This window comes from Chiloscyllium punctatum, chromosome 5 (genome assembly GCF_047496795.1).
Source record: "Chiloscyllium punctatum isolate Juve2018m chromosome 5, sChiPun1.3, whole genome shotgun sequence".
Classification (NCBI taxonomy): domain Eukaryota; kingdom Metazoa; phylum Chordata; class Chondrichthyes; order Orectolobiformes; family Hemiscylliidae; genus Chiloscyllium; species Chiloscyllium punctatum.
In genome coordinates, this window is record NC_092743.1 from 73,799,306 (window position 1) to 73,824,914 (window position 25,609).

At 40.7% G+C, this 25,609-nt stretch overlaps 1 protein-coding gene across 2 annotated transcripts in view; it reads left to right on the forward strand.

Moving 5' to 3' along the window:
• The window catches only part of lyn (LYN proto-oncogene, Src family tyrosine kinase), a 119,797-nt gene extending 94,397 nt beyond the window's left edge, over nucleotides 1-25,400 (forward strand). For both annotated transcript variants that reach the window (XM_072570555.1, XM_072570556.1), the window contains exon 14: nucleotides 24,879-25,400. In XM_072570555.1, the coding sequence (XP_072426656.1) occupies nucleotides 24,879-25,081 (203 nt within the window). In that variant the 3' untranslated portion in view covers nucleotides 25,082-25,400. The remainder of the gene's footprint in view (nucleotides 1-24,878) is intronic.
• Nucleotides 25,401-25,609: the final 209 nt, after the last annotated feature.

Below are 25,609 nucleotides of genomic sequence, written 5' to 3' on the forward strand. Positions count from 1 at the left end.
GGACTTTTGAGTTCTAATTAATAATGTTATAAACCAGTGATTTATAACTCTTTATTTAAAATCAAAGTATGATTATTTGTAATAGATAATTATTGGTGTTTGATACAGAAACCTGATCTTTCATACAGAGTCTGAATGTCAGGTAAATTGGAGAATTTCTGCAAACTGCATAAACTTTTGTGACGACTCCAGAAATATCGGGGCTCGATTTTCCAGTGCACCATAACAAGGCTTTGTTCAGAAGCATATTAGTATACTGGAAAGCTTATGTTGTGTTGCAGTCCCAATAAAATAAGATAATTTCTTTAAAAATATTGAATTCCTAGTGACTGGCTCATGAAGGGTCAAATGGCAAGATAATGGGCAGCACGGTGGCACAATGGTTAGCACTGCTGCCTCACAGCGCCAGAGACCCGAGTTCAATTCCCGCCTCAGGTGACTGACTGTGTGGAGTTTCCACATTCTCCCTGTGTCTACGTGGGTTTCCTCCAAGTGCTCTGGTTTGCTCCCACAGTCCAAAAGTGTGCAGATTAGGTGAACTAGCCATGCTAAATTGCCCGTAGTGTTACGTGAAGGGGTAAATGTAGGGGAATGGGTCTGGGTGGGTTGTGCTTTGGCAGGTCAGTGTGGACTTGTTGGGCCAAAGGCCTGTTTCCACACTAATCTAGTAACCTAATAATAATTGAAGAATTACTGTAATAAACACACAAAAAAATCAAAATTGGCTGAACAGAATTTATTAAACAACTATTGCACCAAGTTACAGGAAGCATTTTATTTTAAATTCTGTGCTATAACCAACAACACGTCTCCTTTTGCTTTCCTTGCACACTCGGAGATTTCTTTCTGTCTGGAGTCCTTATCAAACAATTCACCTCACTCAATTTGCATTCAACTTGAAATTCGACTTTAAAACCCTTGGTTTTAAAGATTCGCCTATCTCTGGAAACAACCTTATCTCAGATAGCAAAATTGCACATTTCTGCTTCCCATTTCATTATATGCTGTGATACTTTTAAATGCTGAAGAGCCAAGTCCCCCACTCTATTTAATCATTCCAGAAAATCTGACATATACTCTAAATATATGATCTATGAATTCTGACTTACCAATTTCTCCTTACAAAAGGTACATGCAGAATTCTCTTATCCCAGTGATCTGGATAGTCTTGACTGTAAGCCCTCAACATGGTCGTTAATGTCTCAAAGTGCTCCCTGCGATTCTGGATGATATATAGATTTGAATTGTTTTAATACAAAGTTGTCCATAACCTGCTTGAATAATTTTAATGTGAAGATTGGCCATGGGTCTGATTGTATCTCTGTGGGTAGTCTGCACCTAGTGAAAAATTTGATTAACTGCTCTACAATCCTTTTAGCTGTGATATTTCATAATGGAATGACCTTGGAAATCTAGTGTACACATCCATTATTGTTAACAAATATTGATTCCCACTTTCTGTTTTAGGTAGGGGTCCTACACAATCAATTAAGACTTTTGTAAATGGTTCTCCAAATGTAGGAATAGGTATTAAACGTGCGGGCTTTATTACTGTGTGTAGTTTTCCAATTACCTGACATGTATGACAAGTCTGACAAAATTCAGTTACATACTTGTGCAGTCCAGGTTAGTAAAAATGTTTTTTATATTTTAGCTTGGGCTTTTCTTACCCCTAAGTTGTTCATGTACCACCAGCAACATCTCCTTTCTATAAGCCACTGGCAATAGAACTCTGCCCATTTCTCATCTGTCTGAATATGTAATGGTCTCCATTTCCTCATTAAAATATCACTTTTAAGGTAGTAGCACACTGAGATACATCTAGATTCTCCATCTGTGTATGCTTTTTGATACAATTGGCTTAGTTTTTCATCTTTCTGCTGTACTTCAGTCAATTTCTCTGAACTAAAGATGTCTGCTTTGTCATCAATCTGCTCCTGGTTTGTCTCAACCATTTGATGAAACAGGGTCTCTGCTAATTCCATTTTGACATTCTTATCTATACTCTCTGATCTTTTCTGTTTCAACTGGTAACATTGTGACCTTGTTACAGTCTGAAAAAAATCTCAGGATATGCAAGTTTTATTAGTTCATTTGCCTGAGTTTCCACTGGCTTTTCAACCACAATAGACAGCACTCCTACCTGTGAACCAGCTATATCATTAGCAAGGATAAAATGTACTTGTGGAGCAAAGAGTTTGTCCAGTACACCTACTATGACTTCCTCACTCTTCACTGGACACTCTAACCTCACAAAGCTTACCTTCAATCTTCATCTCTGTCCTTTTAAGCTGACTTTCCTGTCTAAGTGCCAATTTCTAAAGTTCGAACTCCCTCTCTTTCTCTCCTGTCTCCTTTTCTATCTCCTCTCTCTCTTATTCTTTTTGTTGTTCTCAAGCAATTAATTCTTTGTCTCTTTCCTTGGCTTTTAATCATAATTCAAACAGTTTCATTTCTTTTGCCACTAACTCAAGCTGCATCATTCTCAATTGAATTTTAGCCATCTCTAAAGATTCTAATGGCGTTTCCAGCAAATTTAAATGCTGAGCTATTGCTGTAGTTATCTCTCCTTTCCTCACAGAAAGAGGCAGCTCCAACTCTAGCTTGACTGCCAATTCCAGCAGCTCTTCCTTGTTCACTTTTTCTAAGGCCCCCAAAGTCACTTCTTCTATTCCCAGAAAGCTCTTGGTTACTGTAAGCGGCATTACTACATTACACACTGCTTAAGCCAACTGAATTCAACATTTATGGGTGGCATGGTGGCTCAGTGGTTGGCACTGTTGCCTCACAGCGCTAGGGACCCGGATTCGATTCCTGTCTGTGTGGAGTTTGCACATTCTCCCCGTGTCTGTATGGGTTTCTTCTGGGTGCTCCAGTTTCCTCCCACAACCCAAAGATGTGCAGATTAGGTGAATTGGCCATACTAAAATTGCCCATAGTGTTCAGGGATGTGTAAGTTAAGTGTATTAGTCTGGGCTAAGTGTAGAGTAATAGCGGAAAGGGTCTGGGTGGCTTGCTCTTCGGAGGGTCGGTGTGGACTTGTTGGGCATTTAAAGATCTCTCACATGTCAGATATGGATTTACCCTCAAACAGCTGTCTCCAGTCTAATTTCTCCAGTTCCTGCCTAATACTGTTATAATTAGCCTTCTCTCAATTTAGCACTTTCACCAAAGGACCAGTCTTATCCTTATCTATAACTATCTTAAGTTACAGAATTATGATCATACTTCCGAAAAAGCTCCCCATTGAAACTTCAATCACTTGGGCTCATTCCTCAATAAAAGTTCTGGTATGGCTCCTTCCCAATTGGACTACTTACATCTTGTTTCAGAAGACTTCCTGGACGCATCTAACAAATTCTGCCCCATCTAAGCCCCTCAGAGGGTCCCAGTCAATATTGGGGAGGTTAAAATCACCCATATTGGGAGGTCTATAATATAAACACCACACCAACCCCCCCCCCCCCCCACCTAAATCATAATGATTGTCCCTTTCTTATTCCTAAATTCTACCCACATGGCCTCACTGGATGAGCCCTTCAAGATGCCATCTCTTAGTACAACTGTGACATTCTCCTTAATCAACTCCCCATCTCTTTTACACCCCTCTCTATCTCACCTGAAAATCTAAACACTGGAACATTGAGCTGCCGGTCCTGCCATTCTCTTGACAAAATTCCTGTAATGGCTATAACATCGTAGTTCCACGTACAATCCAGTCTCTAAGCTCATCTGCCTTACCTGTTATACTTCATCCACTAAAATAATTACACTTAAAACTGCCATGTTCTTCCTCCATGCTCTGCCTATTCTTCCTATTAAACTTTGCTGTTTGTGGTATATATAAATGATTTAGTCTTGTAGGAGGATTGATTAATATGTTTGTGGATGATATAAAAATTGGTGGCTGGCAAATAGTGAGGAAGATAGCATTAGAGTACAAAAGAATATAGATGAACTGATCAGTAGCAAGTGAAATTCAAGCCAGCTAAATGCAAGGTGATGCCTTTGAGCAGGGCAAACAAGATAAGGGAATACATGATGAACCTGAGGATCCTGGGAAGCACCAAAGATCAGCAGTACTTTGGTCCGCATGTCCACCAAGTTCTCAAGGTGGAGGAGTGGGTAGATAAATTTGTTGAGGATATTAGGATACTTTTATTAGCTGAGGCATACAGTTTAAGAGTGGGGATGTTATGTGGAACTGTATAAAATGTTTGTTAGGCTGCAGTTAGAGAAATGTACACAGTTCTTGAATCCACATTATAGAATTATGCAGGAAATAATGCAGGGGAAGCTACCAGGGTTGAAGAGTTTTAGTTATGAATAGAGATTGGAAAGACTGGGCTGTTTTACTTGGAGCAGTGGAGACTGAGGTTGTATAAAATTATGAGGGACATTGGCAAGAAGGAACTTTCTCCCTGGGGTAAAGCAATGATAAACTTAAGGTAAGGGGCAGGAAATTTGTAGGGGATGTGAGGATTTTGTAGGGGATAGGAATCTGGAGCTCACTGTGTGTAGGGAAGTAGAGGCAAAAACAGTACATTTAAGTAGTACTTAGGTATGCACTTGTGATTTCAAGGCATACAAGGGTATACATCAAGTGCTGAAAAATTGTATTAGAATAGTCAGGTGGATTGTGAGGAGTTTGTCATATGAAGAGAGATTGAACAGTTTAGGCCTATACTCTCTGGAATTTAGAAGAATGAGGGGTGATCATATTGTGGTATTCAAGATGATAAAAGGTGTAGATAAAATTGATGTGGAGCAGACACTCCCTCTTGTGGGCCATTCCAGGATGAGAAGTCATAGTCTTAGGATAAGAGGTAGCAACTTTAAAATAGAGTTGAGGAGGAACTACTTCTCCCAAAGGGTTTTGTATCTGTGGAATTTGCTACCCCAGTGGATACTGGGACAGTGAGTAAATTTAAGGAGGAGTTAGACAGATTTTTAACTGGTAATGAGTTGAAGAGATATGGAGAAAAGGCAAGAAAATGGGGGTGAGGCGGACATCGACCATGATTGAATGACAGAGCAGATGCGGTGGGCCAAATAGCCTAATTCTGCTCTTTTGAACTTATGTTGCAAACTTGATGGGATGAAGGAACTTTTTCTGTGCTGTAGACCTCTAGAAGGACAAAATACATGGAATTTAGTTTTTCAGTAAAGGTGCAGTGTCACACAGTATGATTTATTTCCTTACCTAAATGAAATTAAAAGCTTAATTAACTTTAATTCCATTCTACCATGACAAAATGGTTGTTGTGTAAATTCAAATTAAATGCCATCTTTAAAAAGTGCCAAAACCATTCATAGGGATCAAGATGGAGCTATTGCAGTGATTAAGAGCAAAAAATAAGTTTGAGGGGGTTTCTATCAGTAACTTAACTGAAGTCCAAAAGGAGAATTGCTTAGACATGCCATTGTAACTTAGTTTCTTTCTTAATCATTTGTAGTTGAATTTTAAAAAGGGGAAATGACAGTAAAGTTTAGAGTTGAGGAGAACATAAATTAGTTCCTTCATTTCATTTTTGTAATTCAGCAGCAAAGTTTCACTGACCTAAAGTAAACATGCCTTCCTTCCAACTTGGGCGGCACGGTGGCACAGTGGTTAGCACTGCTGCCTCACAGCGCCAGAGACCCGGGTTCAATTCCCGCCTCAGGCGGGAATGTTTGCACATTCTCCCCGTGTCTGCGAGGGTTTCCTCCGGGTGCTCCAGTTTCCTCCCACAGTCCAAAGATGTGCAGGTCAGGTGAATTGGCCATGCTAAATTACCCGTAGGGGTATGGGTGGGTTGCGCTTCGGCGGGGCGGTGTGGACACCCGAAGGGCCTGTTTCCACACTGTAAGTAATCTAATCTAATCTAATCATTTTGGAGCTATTGTAAATTCAAAACCTGTCTGTGTCTAATTTTAGGTTAATCTGTTTTTATTATTTCCTGGAATCTGTTCCTATTTTTCATATCCACTGTCTAATTCCAAGGATATATTAAAGAATTATATGATCTAATTCCTTTGAATAAAGAATTATAGTAGTACTGTAACAGTTTCAGAAGTGCCATTTTCAAATGTACATGAAATTTAAAAATAGGTTATTATCATGGACCAGATTTTCTAGGGAGTGACAATCTCACACAGATCACCATTCCTTCCACTTTTTAAATGAAAGAGGAAGCTCTACATTTCTGAGAGGAGATTCCACTCAGGACTCCTGCAGAAATGTGAAGCCTTATTTCCATTCTGACATTTCTTTCATAGCATAGAACTGTCAGAGGAAGACAAACTATGGACTCTTTTTGCAGCAGCCAGCTGCCATATTCTCAGACTTAAAGGTCCTGACAGCCACTTTGACAGCTGCAGTCGAACAGTAAGTACATAAGGTAGTATGAAAGACTAACACATCTGAACATTTCAAATGTCGACACATTTGAACATGTTGGCTAAAGTTATGTGTAGGGTGCCAGCTGGTTAGGATTCTAGCTGGGATGAATATAAGGTGTCAGCTAGATAGGTTACTGTGGCAAGGGGATAGAGTGACAGTGTATCAGCCACAAGTGGGGGCAGGTAAGCAATGCATTGTTTAGTGGGGCAGGTGAAGAGTGGGTCTGGGGAAGAGGAAAGCATGGTCTTAATCAGGTCTGGCAGCATGGGCACCAGTTTGGATCCCAAAAGACTGTAAGGAGTTTGGAAAATATGTAATTGAAATAAGCATGGAGTCTATTTAATATTTCTTCAGGAATTAGACTGTGTGTTTAATGGTCTAACTTCTTTCTGAGTAACTACTAATTTCATTGGAAACATCCAAAGTCTCTGATTTAATTGGAAATTTTTGGAGTGATCCTAACATAGAGGAATTGCCCAACAGAAAATTCATTTTTCTGGGCAATTCCTTTGGAATATGCTAAAATGGGAATTCCTCAAGTCCACGTGTGCCATTTGCATTTACACTGGAAAATAATAGTCTGGCCAAAGGAAAATCTGCACCCTTGTATCAAGGAGATTGCCTTTGGGAATCATGAACTTATTTGTTGCTCTGAAACTTTCTGCAACATGATTTGATCCATATCACAAAGTGACAATAAAAATTTGCCACAATCTGAATTAAATTCATCTTTCCACAACTTCATGAAAACATGAAGTGAAATACCTGTGAAACTACTGTCAAAGGTTCAATTATGACGAATAGCACCATAATGAGAAGTATTTTCTTCACCATCAAGACCTTTGTTCAAACTTTGGTGCAAAAGCAACTTTGTTGCTGAGTAATTGGTAAGCTATTATACTTGTAATAAACAATTGGTATCGTTGAAGTACGGCAAGGCATCTCAACCAAATGGAATGTACAGCTTGTGGAATGTGAAAATAATGTTTAAAAAATGGCAGAATTAAAGTTATTCTGTATGAACGTACACAGCATTTGAATTTAATGCTTTGAATGCATAAATTATGGAAGTTATTTAATTGCCATTAAGAGACATGAGAGTAATGTGACCGAGATTGGAAAGTGAATATCCAATAATTTTCTAAATTCTAAAAGAATAGAGGAAAAAAAAAGTGAGGTAACATTCTTATTGAAGAATAATAGTACAGTACTATATTAGTAAGAGTTAATCTTTGATTGGAAAATCAAGATGTAGAAATGTTTTGTGCAGGGCTCCAATAAAAACAGCAAGGGAAAGCAAATGATAGTGCAAATTAGTTGTAGAGCACTAATATTGGTTATACTATTAATCAGTTAATAAGATTAGAATCCCTACAGTGTGGAAACAGGCCCTTCAGCCCAACAAGTCCACACCAACCCTCCAAAGAGTAACCCACCCAGACCCATTTCTCTCTGACTAACGCACCTAACCTATAGGCAATTTTGCATGGCCAATTCACCTGCACATCTTTGGACGGTGGGGGGAAGCCAGAGCACCCAGAGGAAACCCGCATAGACACAGGGAGAATGTGCAAACTCCATACAGACAGTCACCCGAGTCTGGAATCAAACCTGGGACCCTGGTGCTGTGAGGTAGCAGTGCTAACCACTGAACCACCATGCCGCCTCAAAGAGATGCATATAACGTGGGTAATATAGTAAAAATTGGTGGCTTTAATTTTCACGTAGACTGGGTTAACTAAGTCAGCTGAGGAGAATGAATTCTTGGAATGTATAAGAGAGGTTTCTGGAACAATATGTTGAGGAGCTAAGTAGATGTCGAGATATTGTGGATTCAGTGTGTAATGTGAAAGGGTTAACCCAACTACATTGCAGCAAATAGTGGAAATAGTGACCATAATTTCACATTAAGTTTGAATACAACAATTTATTCTTGAACCAGGATCTTAAATCAGAGCAAAGGAAACTAAGGGTCTGAAGGGAAAGTTGGTTGGGTGGATTAAGAATATACACCAAATACTAGCCACTGCCTTTCTATTGTCAGTTTTTTTCAATGAAGTACTTTTATCTAATGCACAAACACCCAAATGGAAGGGCACATTAACCATTGTTCAAGAAAATAGATAAACGGTTCTCAAGGAAATGGTTTCGGACAATGCCAGAAATATTCTTGAAAATTGGAAAGAATTTAGGACCCAGCAATGGAGGCAACCCAGCAACTTAAAGAAAAGGGAAAAGAGAATAAAAATGCAAGCTAGTGAGGAACATAAAGGCGGACTGTAAAACTTCTATTAATATGTGAAAGGTAAAATATTCATATAAATGTATGCCAGGTAATGTTGGGCACATTTTTGAATTTATCATGGAGCAAAGGGAAATAGATGAGAAGCTAAACAGTATCTGTCTTCCTGGAAGACTGTAAAGAAAAGCTCTCAGAAATACTAGCTGACCAAGAGACTTGGGTAACTGAAGAATGAAAAGAAATTTGTTTTAGTGAAGAGGCAGCACTAGGTGGATTAGGTGGATTAAGGGTTAATAAATCTGTTGTACCAGATGAGCTTTGCTGCTGTTGAAGAAAATAGCAAAAGAGGTATTGGAAGTTGTCTTCTGTAATCTTATCAATTCTGGAAAGGATTTGCTGACTGAAAAGTTGAAGAATAGAGGAAGATGAAGAATGATGGATCTGTTAGCTTGATATCCATTTAGGAAAAACGTTGGAATCTATAAGAAAAGCATGCAATAAACTGAACATTTTGAAAAGAATGGCAAAATTGGGTGGAGTTAACATAGAAAGGGAAATCATTTTTGATACAATTGGTGGAGTTTAGTATGGATACTAGTATATTAGTATACTGGTATGGATTGAAAATTTGTTAATCGACAGCATCAAGTAGAAATAAATGGATCATTTTCAGGGTGATGGGCTATTAATAGTAGGAATCAGTGATGGTTCCACGATGTTCAGAATCTATTCAAGTGATTTGGATGTGGGAAATAATTGTAACGTGGGTAAATTACCACAAGCTACCTTTAATTCGGCTACTTATTAAGTAATCTTGCAATCGAACACTGAAATAATTATTTAAGCTTTATTCTCTGTAGCATCCAAAGTATGACCCCTAAAGTAAGCAAGTTAAGCCTCACACATCCATTTGGCTATTACCCAATTTAGCCTCCATTCAAACCAACATTATCTGTCCTCTAGATGTCCATGGTTCAATCATTGGGCGGTATTGTTTTTGAAGGTCTATTACTAAAGAGTGCTGTCCTTCAGGTTTGTGGTGTGACATTATTGATGAATCTTTAGATTCTTTCTTCGACAATATTACAAGTCTGCTGCTCGCTGACTTATTTGGAAGTAGCTTCCCTGTTCCTTGTTACATTTGGCATTGACTATCCATTTGAAACAATTTTCCTGTAATTAACTCTAAATTTTTCTGCAGGGTAATCATTTGTCGTTGTGGCACAAGGCAGCCAGTTATCATGTAGTTGTTAAAACAATTTTGTTTATGTAGCTTAAATTCTCTCTTTTCTCAGGCATGGCTAATCGTTTTCGGTTCCTGTATAACACTTCGCCCTAATCCACCTATCAGTTTATTCCAGACAGAGTTATTGTTGCTTCTTTCAATCCATGAACAGTTATTAAAGTTCTGAAGTTCACAGTAATACAGGAATGTTTCCAAGTTTGCTGATGACCCCAAACTGGGTGGGAATGCAAATTCTAAGGAGAGTACTAGGAGGCTTCAAAAGAATGTGGATAGGTTAAGTGAATGAGCTAGAGTACTGAAAATGGAAGAAAGTGTAAATAAGCAAGGCATTATTCACTTTGGTAGAAAAAAAAGAGACAGAATATTTCTTAATTGGTGAAAAATTGGGAAATGCAAGTGTTCAAAGGAATTTAGATCCATGATAGAGTCTTGGTGAGACATCACCTTAAGAATTATGCACAGTTTTATGAAATCATGATGAGAAGCAATGGGGGTTCACCAAATTAATTCCAGAGGTGGTAGTATTGTTTTATAAGGAGATGTTAAGGAAACTGGGATTTACTAGTTAGATTTTAGGAAAATGAGAGGTGATCTCATTTAAGCCTATGAAAATTTTTAAGGTCATGGTGGATTTGAATAAGATGTTTTTCTTCACTGGTGAAATTAAAACCAGGGTCATAATCTTGGTATTTGGGCAGACTGTATCAGACTTGAGATGAGGAGGAATTTCTTCACTCAGAAGGTCATGAATCTTTGGGCTGTAGAAGCTCAGTTATTGAGCAGGTTCAAAAAAGAAGTTGATGGGTTTCTGGAAATTAATGATATTAAAGCATATGAGGTAGTATGGGTTAGTTGTATTGACGACATGATCAGCCATGATCTAAAATGATGGATCAGGCTTATTGGGCTGAATGGCCTACTCCTGTTCTTGTGTTTGCGGAGTTCTTTTTTTAATTGATTGTTTCTGCTGACAACAAAACTAAAATTTGGGGTTAAGGTATCAAATTTGAGGAAAGATAAATTGAATAATAGAGACAAGGCAATACAGAAATGCATTATAATGGAAAATGTTAGACAGTGACAGCAAGGGCCAGACTGTATAAATCAATGCGTGAATCAATAGAGTGTGATGGCGCCTAGAGGTTGCAAATATAATAAAAGAACAAACCAAAGGGTCTGTGTTTGGTTGCAAATAGCATTTTAAACAAATGAACTAATAAATGCAAATGGAAACAAATAACAGAAATGACAAGCCTTTAGAATAAATCATTAAGGCAGTTAAATCTTGGCATTTAGAAAACTTGGAGGTCATTGAAAAGAGTCTGTATAATTTTGTGAAAGGGGGATCATGATTAACAGATTTATTGGAATTCCTTGAAGATGTATCATGCGCTGGAGATATGGGCAAGTCTGTTGACATGCTGCACTTGGATTGCCGGAAGGCATTTGACAAAATGCCACATAAAAGGTTATTATGCAAAGTAGCAGCACATGGTATAGGGTGCATCATACTAGCAAGGCAGAATGTGAAGTGTGAGATCCCATAGGGTAGGTGTTGCAGTTTCAGCTTTTTACATTTTATAAGAATGGCTTTGATGAAAGGAATGGAGATATAGTAGTTAAATTTACAGGTTACACAAAGTTGAGTAAGAAGTATACAGAGGAGAAGACAGAAGGAAGTTGCTGACCAATATAAATAGATTGCGTGAGTGGGCTAAAATCTGGAAAATAGAGCGTAATGTGGAAAAGTGGAAAATTATTCACTTTGGCAGGTAGAATTAATATACTTCACAGAATTGTTGCAGCACAGAAGGAGATCATTTGGCCCATCATGCCTGCATAAGCTTTAGTACATACTAGTACATACTGCCAATCTTCTGCCCTTTCCCCATACCTAAAACATCATTCCTATCCAAATAAGCACCAATTCTAATTGAACACCTCAATTCAACTTGTCTCCATCACATTTCCACACAATTATTCCACAATAAATAGACAGAAGTCATTGTCCATATTTGCACATATTGGGAAGTGTGACTAGGTCCTGCAATGATGATTCAGGGACTTAAGTAGCAAACTAAAAAGCAGGACCTCTAATGTAGTAAACTCAGGATTATTCCCCATGCCACGTGCCACTGATGCTAGGAACAGAGTACAATTGAACACATGGCTAAAGAGCTGATGTAGAGGATGGCTTCCAGGGAAGATGGAAGCTTACAAGGACAGGTTGCACGTAAATTGGAGGGGCACCAACATCCTGGCAGGAAGGTTTGATAGTGCCACTCAGGAAGGTTTAAACTAATGGCAGGGAGGTGGAAACTGAAGCAGCAGGTCAGTAGGTATAAAATTTGGGGAAGAGCTTGAGACTATGGGAAATATAGCTAAAAAGAACAGGGAGATGTTGCTGAAATCAGTGGAACTGGAGACTTGGACTGTATTTGTTTCAATGCAAGAAGTACAACAGATAAGATGCATCAACTTAAGAGCCTGGATTACTGCATACAATTATGATGTTGTTGCAATCACAGAAATATAGTTGAAAGAGGGACAGAATTGGCAGTTTAACATTCTGGGATATCAATGTTTTAGACAAGAAAGAGGAAGAAGCAAAAGAGGTGGGAACATAACACAGCTATGTTGAGGGAGGGCTCCCTGGAGGTTCCTGCAGCAAAATATTCTGGGTAGAATTAAAAACTAAGAAGGGTGTAATCACAGCTATCAGCAAGCGATAAAGGAAGAGATACGTAGTCAGATTCTAGAAAGATGTGAAAATAACAGGAGTGTTATGGTGGATGATTTTAACTTCCCCCATATTGACTTGGGAGTCTTTTAGTGCCAGGCAGTTGGATAGGAGGCAATTTATTAGGTATGTCCAGAAGAGTTTTTTTGAAACAATATCTGGATGATCCAACAAGGGAGGGGGCTATACTGGACCTGGTATTGGGAAATGAGCCCAGCCAGGTGATCAAAGTGAGGAAGCATTTTGAGAATAGTAGCCATAATTCTATAGGTTTCCAGATACTTCTGGATAAGGACAAGAGTGGACCTCGGATGAAGGTATTAAATTGGAGAAAGGCCAACTATAACTGAATTAGGCAAGAATTGGAAAATGTGGATTGGGAGCGCTTGTTTGATGGTAAATCTACATCTGACATGTGGGAGACTTTAAAAAACAAGCTGATTAGAGTGCAGGAGAGGTATACTATATAAAAATGAGGGACAGGAAAGGCAGTGTTTAGGACCCTTGAAGAACAGGGGAATTTATCAGCTTAGTCAAAAAGAAAAAGATAGTAAGGACTGCAGATGCAGGAGAGTCAAAGTCGATAAGGTGTAGCACTGGAAAAAGCTTTGTGGGTCAGGCAGCATCTGAGAAGCAGGAGAGTTGACATTTTGGGCAGGATCCTTCATCAGAACTAGGAAGGGGGAAGGGGACTGAGAAATGAAAGGGAGCAGGATGGGGCTAGGGGAAAGGTAGGTGGGATGGCGATAGGTGAATACAGGTAGGAGGTGATTGCAGTAGGTCGGTGGGAATAGATGGGAAAGAAGATGAACAGGTAGATCAGGTCAAGAGGGCAGGGCTGAGTCAGATGGTTGGATCTGGGATGAGGTGGGGAGGAGGGGAGATTTGGAAATTGGTGAATTCAATATTGAGATTGTGTGGTTGTAGGCTTCCAAGGCAGAAGATGCGGTGTTCTTCCTCCAGTTTGCGGATGACCTTGTTTAGGTGGTGGAGGAGGCCCAGAATGGACATGTCACTGGAAGAGGGAGAGGGAGGTGGGGTTGCTTGGTGTGTATGGACCAGAGAGGTTCCCGAACCATTTTGCGAGTTTGCCTTCGGTTTCTGATGTAGAAGAGCCCACATCAAGAGCAATGGATGTGCTTGAGGATATGCAAATAAATCTCTGTCAGATTTGGAATCATCCTTTTGGGCCTTGGATGGAGGTGAAACATTGACTCTCCTACTCCTTGGATGCTGCCTAACTGGCTTTGCTTTTTCCAGTGCCACACTTTATCAACAAAAAAAAACATACCTAAGGTCTAGGTAAATAAAAACAGACAAAGTCCTTGGAGAATATAGACAAAGTAGGAAGGAGGTCAGACAGGGAGTTAGAAGGGTTAAAAGAAGCTATGAGATATCCTTGACTAGCAGGGTTAAGGAGAATCCCAAGGTATTTTGTACATGTATTAGGGGCAAGAGGGTAGCTAGGGAAAACGTAGGCCCACTCCAGGATAAAGGTGTGGAGGCAGAGAAAATAGGTGAGATCCTTAAGGAGTACTTTACATCAGTATTCACCAGAGAGGGATATGAGGGATGTTGAGGTAAGGTAAGGTGTGTGAATACTCTCAGCCAGGTTAACATAATGGAGGAAGTGTTGGGTGTCTTGAACTATATTAAGGTAGACAAGTCCCCAGGACCAGATGGGATCTATCTCAGGATATTGTGGGAGGCCAGGAAGAAAATAACTGGGGCATTAACAGATATCTTTGCATCCTCTTTGGCCTCAGGCGAGGTTCCACAGGACTGGAGAATGGCCAGTGTTGTTCCTTTGCTTAAGGAGGGAACCAGAGATAATTCAGTCTGGTAAGACTGACATCAGAGGTCTGGTAGCTATTGGAGAGGATACAGAGAGATAGGATTTCTTCACTTTGCAAGTGAATGGACTTGTTAGTGATAGGCACCATGAAGGCACACGACGTCTGTGTGCGGAAGTTGATATCTCACCAACTTGATTGAGATTTTGAGGAGGTGAAAATGTGTTGCTGAAAAAGCGCAGCAGGTCAGGCAGCATCCAAGGAACAGGAGAATCGACGTTTCAGGCATAAGCCCTTCTTCAGGAATTCCTGAAGAAGGGCTCATGCCCGAAACGTCGATTCTCCTGTTCCTTGGATGCTGCCTGACCTGCTGCGCTTTTCCAGCAACACATTTTCAGCTCTGATCTCCAGCATCTGCAGTCCTCACTTTCTCCTCCCATTTTGAGGAGGTGACAAGAATGATTGATGAGGCAAGGGTGTGCATATTGTCTACATGGACTTTAGTAAGGCACTTTGTAAGGTGCCTCCCGACAGGCTGGTACAAAAAGTAGTGTCTCATGTGATCCAGGGTGAGCTGGCTAGATGGATACAAACCTGACTTGAATCATAGAAAATAGAGTAGTAGTGTTGGAAAGGTACTTTTCAGAATGGAGATCAATAACTGGTGGTGTTCTACACTGATCAGTGCAGGGACATTTGTTATTTTTAATATATATAAATGATCTGGCGGATAATCTGGTGGCCTGATTACTGGATGGAACCCAAGGTGGCAGAGTTGCAGATGGTGAGGAGGTTTGTCAAAGGATACAGCAGGATGTAGATAGATTGTAGATTTGGGTAGAGAGATAGCAGGAGTTTAATTCTAACAAATGCAAGGTGATGCATTTTGGAGGATCACACTCAGGTGCAAATTAGACAAAAATTGACAGAACCCTTAGGAGCATTGACACATAGAAGTATCTGGGTGTACAGGTCCACAGATCCTTGGATGTGGCAACATAGATGGGTAAAGTGGAATAGAGCACATTTACCTTCATCGGGTGGGATATTGAACATTAAAATTGACAAGTGATGTTACCAGTGATGTATAAAATTTTAGTTAGGCCACATTTGGGCTATTGGGCGCAGTTCTGGTCACCATACCACCAGAGGATGTGTATGCATTGGAGAGGGTGCAGAGAACGTTTATCAGGATGTTACCTGGTTCTAGTTTAGAGGAGAGGTTGGATGAACTCTGATTGTTTTCACTGGAAAGACAGGGGCTGTGGGGGAACCTGATAGAGGTCTACAAATTATTTAAAAATCACACAACACCAGGTTATAGTCCAACAGGTTTATTTGGAAGCACTAGTTTTAGAGCGCTGCTCCTTCATCAGCTACCTGATGAAGGAGCAGCACTGTGAAAGCTAGAGCTTCAAAATAGACTTGTTGGACTATAACCTGGTGTTGTGTGATTTTTAACTTTGTCCACCCCAGTCTAACACCAGCTCCTCCACTTCATGGCTACAAAATGATGAGAAACGTAGACAGGGTGGATAGCCAGAAGCTTTTTCACAGAGTGGACAGTAAACTACAAGAGGGGACAGTTTCAGGGTGAGAGGGGGCAAGTTTAGGGGAGAAGTGCAGAGAAATTGTTTCACAGAGTGTGGTGGATGCCGGGCAAGCACTGTCAGTGGAGGTTATGGAAGCCAGTATGTTTACAACATTTAAGGTGTATCTTGGTAAGCATACAAACCGGAGGCAAGCAGAGGGAAGGGGAAACTGCATGTGGGCAATAAGTAGTGGGTCTAAATATTGATGAGGAATCAACACAGGCTTGTTGAGCCAAAGGGCTTGTTCCGGTGTTGTTTGTATTGTAGTATACCTTAACTACTCACTGTATGAAAAGGTTTCCTTACATCACCCTTGCTTTGTTTGTACATTTCCTTAAATCTATGTCCCCTTGCATTTTTTTTTACTTTTATTAGTAGGAACAGCTTCTCTCTATCTTCTCTATCTTCTCGTGATTTTGAAAACATCTGTCAAATCAGTCTCCTACTCTCCAACAAGCAGAACATTCCATAAACAGAGAATGATTGAAGAATTCTGAAATGATCTAGGTACTGTTGTGTATGAGTAACAAGTTAGTATGCAGGTTCAGAAAGTAATTAAGGCTAGTAGATATCCTTTATTACAAGAGGAGCTGAACATAAAAGTAAGATGTCATGGTTCAGTTAGAGGACATTAGTGAGACAGCATTTCACATGCTTTGTATAGTTTTGGTCTCCTTATTCAAGGAAGGATGTAAATATGTTGGCACTGTTTCAGAGGAGGTTTACTGGATCAATAAGTGGAATGAGTAGGCTGCCTTATGAGGAAAGGTTGAAAAACCAGGATTTGTTTACTCTGGACTTTAGAAAAGTAAGGGATAACTTGACTGAAGTAGATGAGATCCTGAATGGTCTTGACAAGATAAACATGAAAATTATGATTCTAGATATAGGTGAATCCAGAACTAGGAAGCACTGTTGTAAAATGAGGACAGAGATGAGGAGAAATTTCTGACAGGTGTGTAAGACTTTAGAATTCTCTGTCTCAGAACATAGTGGAAGCAGAGCCATTGAATATGTTTTCAAGCCATGGTAAATTAATTCCTTTTCCTAACAAAAAGCTAAGGTTATCAGGGGGGCAAATGGGAAAACACAACAGATCTGTCATGAACTTACTGAATAGAGGAGCAGGCTCAAGGGTCTGAGTGGCCAACTCCGTTCCTAATTCTGATGGTCTTACATTGTGAACAGGACATAAGAATGTTATAGAAAGCTATAGATAGGCTGAGTGACTGGAAATAAATCTGGCAAATGGAGTATAATGTGGGAAAATTTGAAATTGTTGATTTAAGAGTTAACTTTTAAACTGTGAAAGGTTGCAAAGTTTGGATGTAGAGGGAGAAATAAAAACAAAGAACTGTGTTTTTGTTTCATATTTCCAGCAACCAAAGTGCTGGAGAAATGCAACAGATTTGGCAGCATCTGTAGAGAGAAAAAAAGGGGTTCTGATGAAGTGGCACTGGACTTACAACATCCTGTTATTCTCTTTTGTAACTCCTTCAGTGCAATTGCATCCATTCTACACTGTGGTGACCAAATATATGCACAATACTTCTGCTGTGGCCTTATCACAGTTCTATACTGCTCCAAAATGACTTTTGTTCTTATAATCTATGTATTATTGTTAAAAGCAAGCATCTTGTAAGCCTCTTAACTGCCCTATAAACCTAGCCTGCCACCTTCAGGGGTCTGTGGGTAAGCACCCCAAAATCCAAATGAGCATCCTAGTGTCTTTCCATTCATTGAGAACTCCCCTTTTCTTCTTTCAAAGTGTATCACCTCACGTTTATCAGCAATAAATTCATCTCCACTGATTTGCCGATCCGACCAATCTGAATATATCCAGATTGGTAACTTACCTCCTTTTGTCTTCACCGTAAATAACTGGAAAAATCTTTTGTGTTATCTGCAAGCTTACTTATCATCAATCCCTTTCCCTGCACCTCTCTCAACCCTGCCACATTCGTATCTACATCATTAATGAACATCACATACAATACAGTATCCACACTGACCCCTGTAGAAAGCCACTGCACACCAAGCTCCAGTCTCTTTCTAAGTTTTCTAATTTATTCCTATGATCTGTAATGCTGAACTTTTTATTTCTTTCATTTTCTATATTTTTTCCTAAGAATTTGTACTTAAGCATCTGTACCTATGTAACCTTGGGTACCTAAGATGATATTGTAAGTGGTAACTTGTAAACTTTTCACTGTACTCAAATGAGTTCAGTGAAAAGTTTATATGTGACATTAAAGCTAATTCTAAGATTCTAAATCTCTCACACGGTCTTCCACCACCACGCTGCTTCCTGTCGCTAAGCCAATGTTGGATTCAATTTGTCAAGTTACCTTGGATCCCCTAACCTTCATTATCAGTCTTCTATGTGGGACTTTGCCAAAGGCCTTGCTGAAATCGATATAAACCACATCAACTTCCCTACTCTAATCCAAAGCTGGTCATCTCTCAAAATTGCACTAGATTTGTTAAGCATGACCTCCCAAGCTAACTATCACTGATCAAACACTGCTTCTCTAAATAGAGATTACTCTTTCACAATTTTCTCCATCAGTTTCCTTATTACTCATATTAGACTCACTGGTCTGTAGTTCTCTGGTCTATCTCTACCACACTTCTTGTAAAATGGAACCACATTAGCTGTCCTCCAGTCCTCTGGCACCTCCCCATGGCTACAGGCAATATTAAAATTTGATTCAGGGCCACTGTGATTTCCTCCATCACCTCCCACAGCAACTTGGGATACAGCACATCTGGAACTGGGAATTTGTACACTTTTTAAAATCCACTACAACCGCCAATCCCTCCTCACTGCTTATGTCAATCTGCCCAAGAACTTCACTGTACATCTTTTCTAATTGTATACTTGCATCCTCCTTCTCCTGAGTAAAGACAAATGTGAAGTACTCCTTGGTAGAGTGCAAAATGTCCCCCAGATTCATGCAACTATTGCCTCTTTAGTCCCTAATAGGCTCTACTCATTCCCTGGTTATTCTCTTGGCCTTGTATAATATCTTCGGATTCTCCCTAACCCTGCCCACCAACATTTTCTCATGCCCTTTCTTTCTTTCCTAATTGCTTTCTTGCGCTTCCTCCTTGCTTCCTCCCATACTCCTCTAGGGCCTCTATTGTTTTGCTCCCTTTGAATCTGTTATACGAACAGATATAATGCATAGCTCCGTTGTCGTGCAATCTCATGTAATAAGAAAATCGTGCAATAGCCACACCACTTAAACTAATGGGGCTTGAATCACATTGTAGCCAATGCAGGTAAGGAAAGTTCACGTTCTGCAAATAACAGTCTAAATTCTTTAATCGCGTTAAGGTCAATTCGTTCTGAGGGAATGTGTTATAGCAGAACTAAATGTATTCCTTTTCCTTTTCATCAGTCCTGAATATTCATAGACATTTTATGGTTTTCTGGGCTTGTTACTCCTACAATTCGGCTTAATGGGAACATGTCAGCCCTACATCCTCCTCCTCCATACCTTTTTTGAACACCTTCCACTTGAGATTTCTTTAGTAGCTGTTCCCAGTCTATTTTGGACAGATCCCCTAACCTTCATTATCAGTCTTCCATATGGGACTTTGCCAAAGGCCTTGCTGAAATTGATATAAACCACATCAACTGCCGTACTCTAATCCAAATCTGGTCATCTCTCAAAATTGCACTCGATTTGTTAAACATGACCTCCCAAGCTAATTAAATCTGCCTGACCCCTATCCAAGTCTTTTTTTTTTGCAGATCATCTTTTTCCTTTTCCGTAAGTGTTCTGGTCACTACAATAAAAATGCACCCCCACTGTCACCTTGAACACCTATCTGGCATTATTTTCCAGAATTAGGTCCAACACTGTAGACCCATAAAAAGCTATAGTTGACATAAAAAGCTATCCTGTATCCATATCTATAAATCTGCCCCTTTCGATCCTTTATACTGTGATTAACACAATTAAAAATGCCATATAAAAGTTGAAATTCCCCAATATAATTGATAAGTAATCAATTCACCTAAGGTGTGTAAGATTAATAATTACCCTATTATTATTCTTGCACACTTAAGGTGAATTGATTACATATCTGCTCTTCAATTGCCTGCTAACTGTTTGAGGGTCTATAATGCATTCCAAACAGTGTGACTGTCACCATTTTATTCCTAAGTTTTCCCCACAAAACCTCATTTGATGACCCTTCCAACATATTACTTCTCCTAAATGCAGCAATTAATTTCATAAATTAATAATGCAACTGCAATTTTTTTTTTGCACCTTGTCCCTCCCTCAACTATGTCTCTGTGATGGCAACAACATGGCAGCTTCATGTGTCACATTAACTCATTTGATTTACCACCTCACCTTACTCCCTTGAGACATCACATGGTTGAACTGACTCTGCTTTGTTTCCTTTTCTAAGTTATGCTGTGTCACTACTTAACTAATGCCCATGCTGAACTCGTTTTACATCCTGCCAACAGCACTTGCAAATCTTTCCATAAGTATGTCAGTCCCACTCTGACTCAGGTATAAACAGTCCCAATGGTTACTGGTCCCACTTTTCCCAGAAACAGTCCCATTGATCTAGGAACCTAAATCCCTCCTTCCTGCACTAACTCCTGAGTCATTCATTTACTCTATTCTCCTATTTCTTGTTATGCTTGCTAGTCCATGGCGCCAACAGTAATTCTGAGATTACAACCTTTGAGGTCCTGCTTCTTAATCAACTGCCTAGCTCCCTGAACTCTTGATGCAACACCTCATCCCTTGTTCTGCTTATTTAGTTGGTACCAATGGGTACCACAACCTCTGTCTTATCATCCTCCCCCTTCAGAGTAGCCTGGAACCACTCAGTGGAATCCCTGACTAGGGAAACAGCACATCTTTCTGGAATCACATTTGCGGTCACCGCTTATATTACACCTTCCACTGTAATCAATATTAAGAATGGATCTCCTCTTTAAGACTGGAAATGGGAATTTGGAAATTTTCCAAATTCTTTTTTTTATTTGTTCATGGGATATAGGTGTCACTAACGAGGACAGCATTTATTGCCTTTTTCTAATTATCCATAAGTCATTTAAGACTCAACTAATCATACCATCTGGAATCACATGAGGGTCAAACAAGGTAACAATGGCAGATATCCTCCCTTAAAGAATATTAGTAAACCGAAAAGGCTTTCATCAACAATAGATAGCAGTTAAATGGTTGCCATAGAGCTATCTTTTTATCCCAAGTTTTTATTGAAATCTAACTTCACCACCTGCCATGTTGGAATTTGATGCCAAGTCCCCAGAATATTAACCTGGGAGTTCTCGATTTTACAACTATGCCAATGCCTCTGTCTTGGCAGTGCCTGCAGATTTTTATTAACATTAAAATTTAAAATTACCATAATATCGATCAGAGTATGAGAGGAGTGTGTAGGCAGCAATAGCATATTGCCACAGACACATATCTACCAGAGTGAGATAAGCTGAAATCAAATCTTCAAAATTGAAACAGATTCCAAATTTAGGTATTTTACCTCCACAAGTAAATAAAGTAGAGTAGAGACAAAGAAAACTGGAATCCAAAGTAGACAAGCAGGAGACTGGATGAGTATCAGACCCCACCCCTCCAACTGTAACAAGGACAGAACGCCCCTGGTGCTCACCTTCCACCCTACAAACCTTCACATAAACCAAATCATCTGCCAACATTTCCGTCACCTCCAAAAAGACCCCACCACCAGGGATATATTTCCCTCCCCAGCCCTTTCCGCCTTCCACAAAGACCGTTCCCTCCGTGACTACCTGGTCAGGTCCACGCTCCCCTACGACCCACCCTCCCATTCTGGCACTTTCCCCTGCCACCGCAGGAACTGTAAAACCTGTGCCCACATCTCCTCCCTCACCTCTATCCAAGGCCCTAAAGGAGCCTTCCACATCCATCAAAGTTTTACCCGCACATCCACTAATATCATTTATCATATCCATTGCTCCCGATGTGGTCTCCTCTACATTGGGGAGACTGGGCGCCTCCCAGCAGAGCGCTTTAGGGAACATCTCCGAGACACCTGCACCAATCAACCATACCGCCCCGTGGCCCAACATTTCAACTCCCCCTCCCACTCTGCCGAGGACATGGAGGTCCTGGGCCTCCTTCACCGCCGCTCCCTCACCACCAGACGCCTGGAGGAAGAACGCCTCATCTTCCGCCTCGGAACACTTCAACCTCAGGGCATCAATGTGGACTTCAACAGTTTCCTCATTTCCCCTTTCCCCACCCTCCCCCCCCCCCCCCCCCTCCTAGTTTCAAAATTCCAGCTCAGCACTATCCCCTTGACTTGTCTGGACTTGTCCGACCTGTCTAGCTCCTTTTCCACATATCCACTCTACCCTCCCCTCCCTGACCTATCACCTTCATTTCCTCCCCCACTCACCCATTGTACTCTATGCTACTCTCTCCCCACCCCCACCCTCCCCTTGCTTATCTCTCCAAGCTTCAGGCTCACTGCCTTTATTCCTGATGAAGGCCTTTTGCCCGAAATGGCGATTTCGCTGCTCGTTGGATGCTGCCTGAACTGCTGTGCTCTTCCAGCACCACTAATCCAGAGTACAGCAAATCAGGCAGGTGGAGAAGTTGGCATTTCGGGTATAATCCTTCTTCAGGAATGGTGGGGGGAGCAGTTGTAGGTGGGGAGAGGGATGGAGTGGCGAGATAGTGATAGGTGAATACAGATGGTAGGTATGGTTGGTTGACAGGAGGAATGAATCCGGTTGGTGGTTGGAAGGAGGGGTCAGTCGGAGGATTGGGAAAGAGGAGACGGTGCTGCAAAAGGGAGTTGTGGGATGGGTCAGAAGGTTGTTTGAAATTGCAGAACTCAATGTTGAGTCCTCCTGGCTGCAAGCTGCACAGATGGAAGATGAGGTGTTTTTCTTCCAATTTACTGTCTGATTCACTGTGGTAATAAAGGAGATGGACGATGGACATGTTGAAGAGGGAGTGGGACAGGGAACTGAAATGGGCAGTAACTGGGAGGTCAGGCTTGTCCTTTCTGGCCCAGCTGGGATGCAGTGAGAAATGTACCCTTAGTTTATGTTTGGTGTCACTGGTGTAGAGAAGGTCACATTGGGACCACCGAATACAGCAAACTAGGTTGGAGGAGAGGCAGGTGAACCTCTGTCTCACCTGGAGGGACTGCTTGAAGCCCTGGGTGGAGGTGACGGAGGTGATATGCCAGCACTTTTTGCGTTTTTTACAGTTGCAGGGGAAAACTGGGGTTTTGGGGGTGGGGGGGGAGGGGGTGGTGTGGAGAGGGGGTTGGTGGCAAGGGTGGCATGAATCAATGAGTGGCAAAAGGAAGGCAGGGGGAGGGGTGGGGAGGGAAAGATGTTCTTGGTCGTGGGGTCTAGTTGGAGTTGCAGAGGTGTTGTAGATGGAGGGGTTGAAAGTGAGGATAACAGGGAACCTGTCTTTATTATGTTTGCATGGGGTAGGGTTTAGAGCAATGGAGTGGGGAATGGAAGAGATATGCAGGAGTGGAGCAACCATATCAACTGGTTCCATATTTTCTTCTCTGGTACATCTATTGTCAGTTAAGAAGTAGGCCAGTGAGTCTGCTCTGCCATTCAGTGAGATCTGAAAGGCTGATCTGGTCATCCTCAACTCCACACTCCTGCCTTTTCCACATAACCCTCAATTACCATATTGATTAAGAATCTATCTTATCCTTCAATGTACTTGATGACCCATCCTCCGTCTTCTATAGTGCCGAATTCCATAAATTCACTATCCTCAGAAGAAAATTCTTCCTCATCTAGGTCTTAAATGGGCAACCTTTCATTCTAATATTATGTCCTCTAGTTCTGGATTCTCCCATAAGGAGAAACAGCTTTTCCACATTCACGAAGTATCTTGTTTCAATAAGGTCACCTTTCATTCTTATAAACCTCAATAAAGTACAAATCCAAAGTACTGAACATCCTTACATAATGGGGCGGCATGGTGGCTATGGGGGAAGCAAGGTGACTCAGTGGTTAGCACTGCTGCCTCACAGTGCCAGGGACCCGGGTTCGATTTCCACCTCAGACTGTGTGTGGAGTTTGTATGTTCTCCCAGTGTCTGCATGGGGTTCCTCCAGGTGCTCCAGTTTCCTCCCACAATCCAAAAATGTGCAGGTTAAGTGAATTGGCCATTCTATTTAACCCTCAGTTAGGGGTAAATATAGGGTTTGGGTGGGTTACTCTTTGGAGGGTCGGTGTGGATATGTTGGGCTGAAGGGCCTGTTTCCATACAGCAGGAAATCTTTTTAAAAAAAAACTTAAAGACAATGCACCCATCAGCTAACTTCAATGCCAGTATAGCTTTCTTTAGAAAAGTGTCATAAAGCATGGAAACAGACCCTTCAGTCCAACTTGCTCATGTCAACCAGGTCTCCCAAACTTAACTAGACCCATTTGCCTTGGTTATTTATCTTACCTGTGCCCCTCATGATTTTAAAAACCTCTGAGGTCACCCCTCAGCCTATCCAGCCTCTCCTTATTAACTCAAACCCTCCAGTGATTATAACAAAACCTCCCCACCTTTATACTATATTCCCTTTGAAATAGAAACTGCATTCTATTTATTTTTCCTATTACCTGTGGAATGCTAGCCTTTTGTGATTTATTCATCCCAATAAGTGTGCTCCAAGCTCATAACCATCTCCATTAATTGTTCATCACAACAGGTATCCTGTAATCTATGTGTGATTGCTATATCTCATTCTGATATAAATGCTATTTTGTTGGTTGGTCACTACAGACATGTCTAAGAATAATGGAGATTGTAATTACTTTCATTGCAGTATTTTAATATCTGAGTCTAACTTCAAAATTCACTTTTTTAGGGATGTCTAACACAGAGGTTGTAAATGCTATTGGACGTGGTTATCGCATGCCACGTCCTGAAGAATGCCCACAAGAGCTGTATGATGTCATGAAGGATTGTTGGAAAAGTAAAGCTGAAGATCGGCCAACCTTTGAATATCTCAAATCGCTTCTTGAAGACTTTTATACAGCCACAGAAGGTCAATACCAACAACAGCCATAGAACAATTTAAAATGAAAGGTCAATCAAATCAATAACTAGCACCATGTTAAATGGCATGAAGGTATATATGTATACACCAAATGTATTTTGTCACAATTTCATGTAAAGAAGTCACTAACTGATGCTTATTACCTAGATAACTGGAACATTCAATTGTACCAAATAATCCACATCACCACAAGCATGTTGTAAAAGGTTATATGTTCAGCGTCTAAATTAATAGATCAAAAGTAGATAAAATAACCCAGCTATTTTCACTCACAAAAATTAACTCGAATAGAATGGTAGTGGCAAATCATTTCCCAACTGGGGGTGTGGGAGGAGGTAAGGGGGAGTGGGAAGGTGGGAGGTGGTGGCGGCGGCGGCGGCGGCGGCGGCGGCAGAGGGTGTGGTGAGATAGACATTCTTGTCCTGAATCACTACATAGTGTTTTTATCTCAATTTAGTACTTTATGGATACAGTTATACTGTAGTGGTGTCTCAAAGCTGACAGTGATATACAATAATCAAACCTGCTTGAAGACTGCT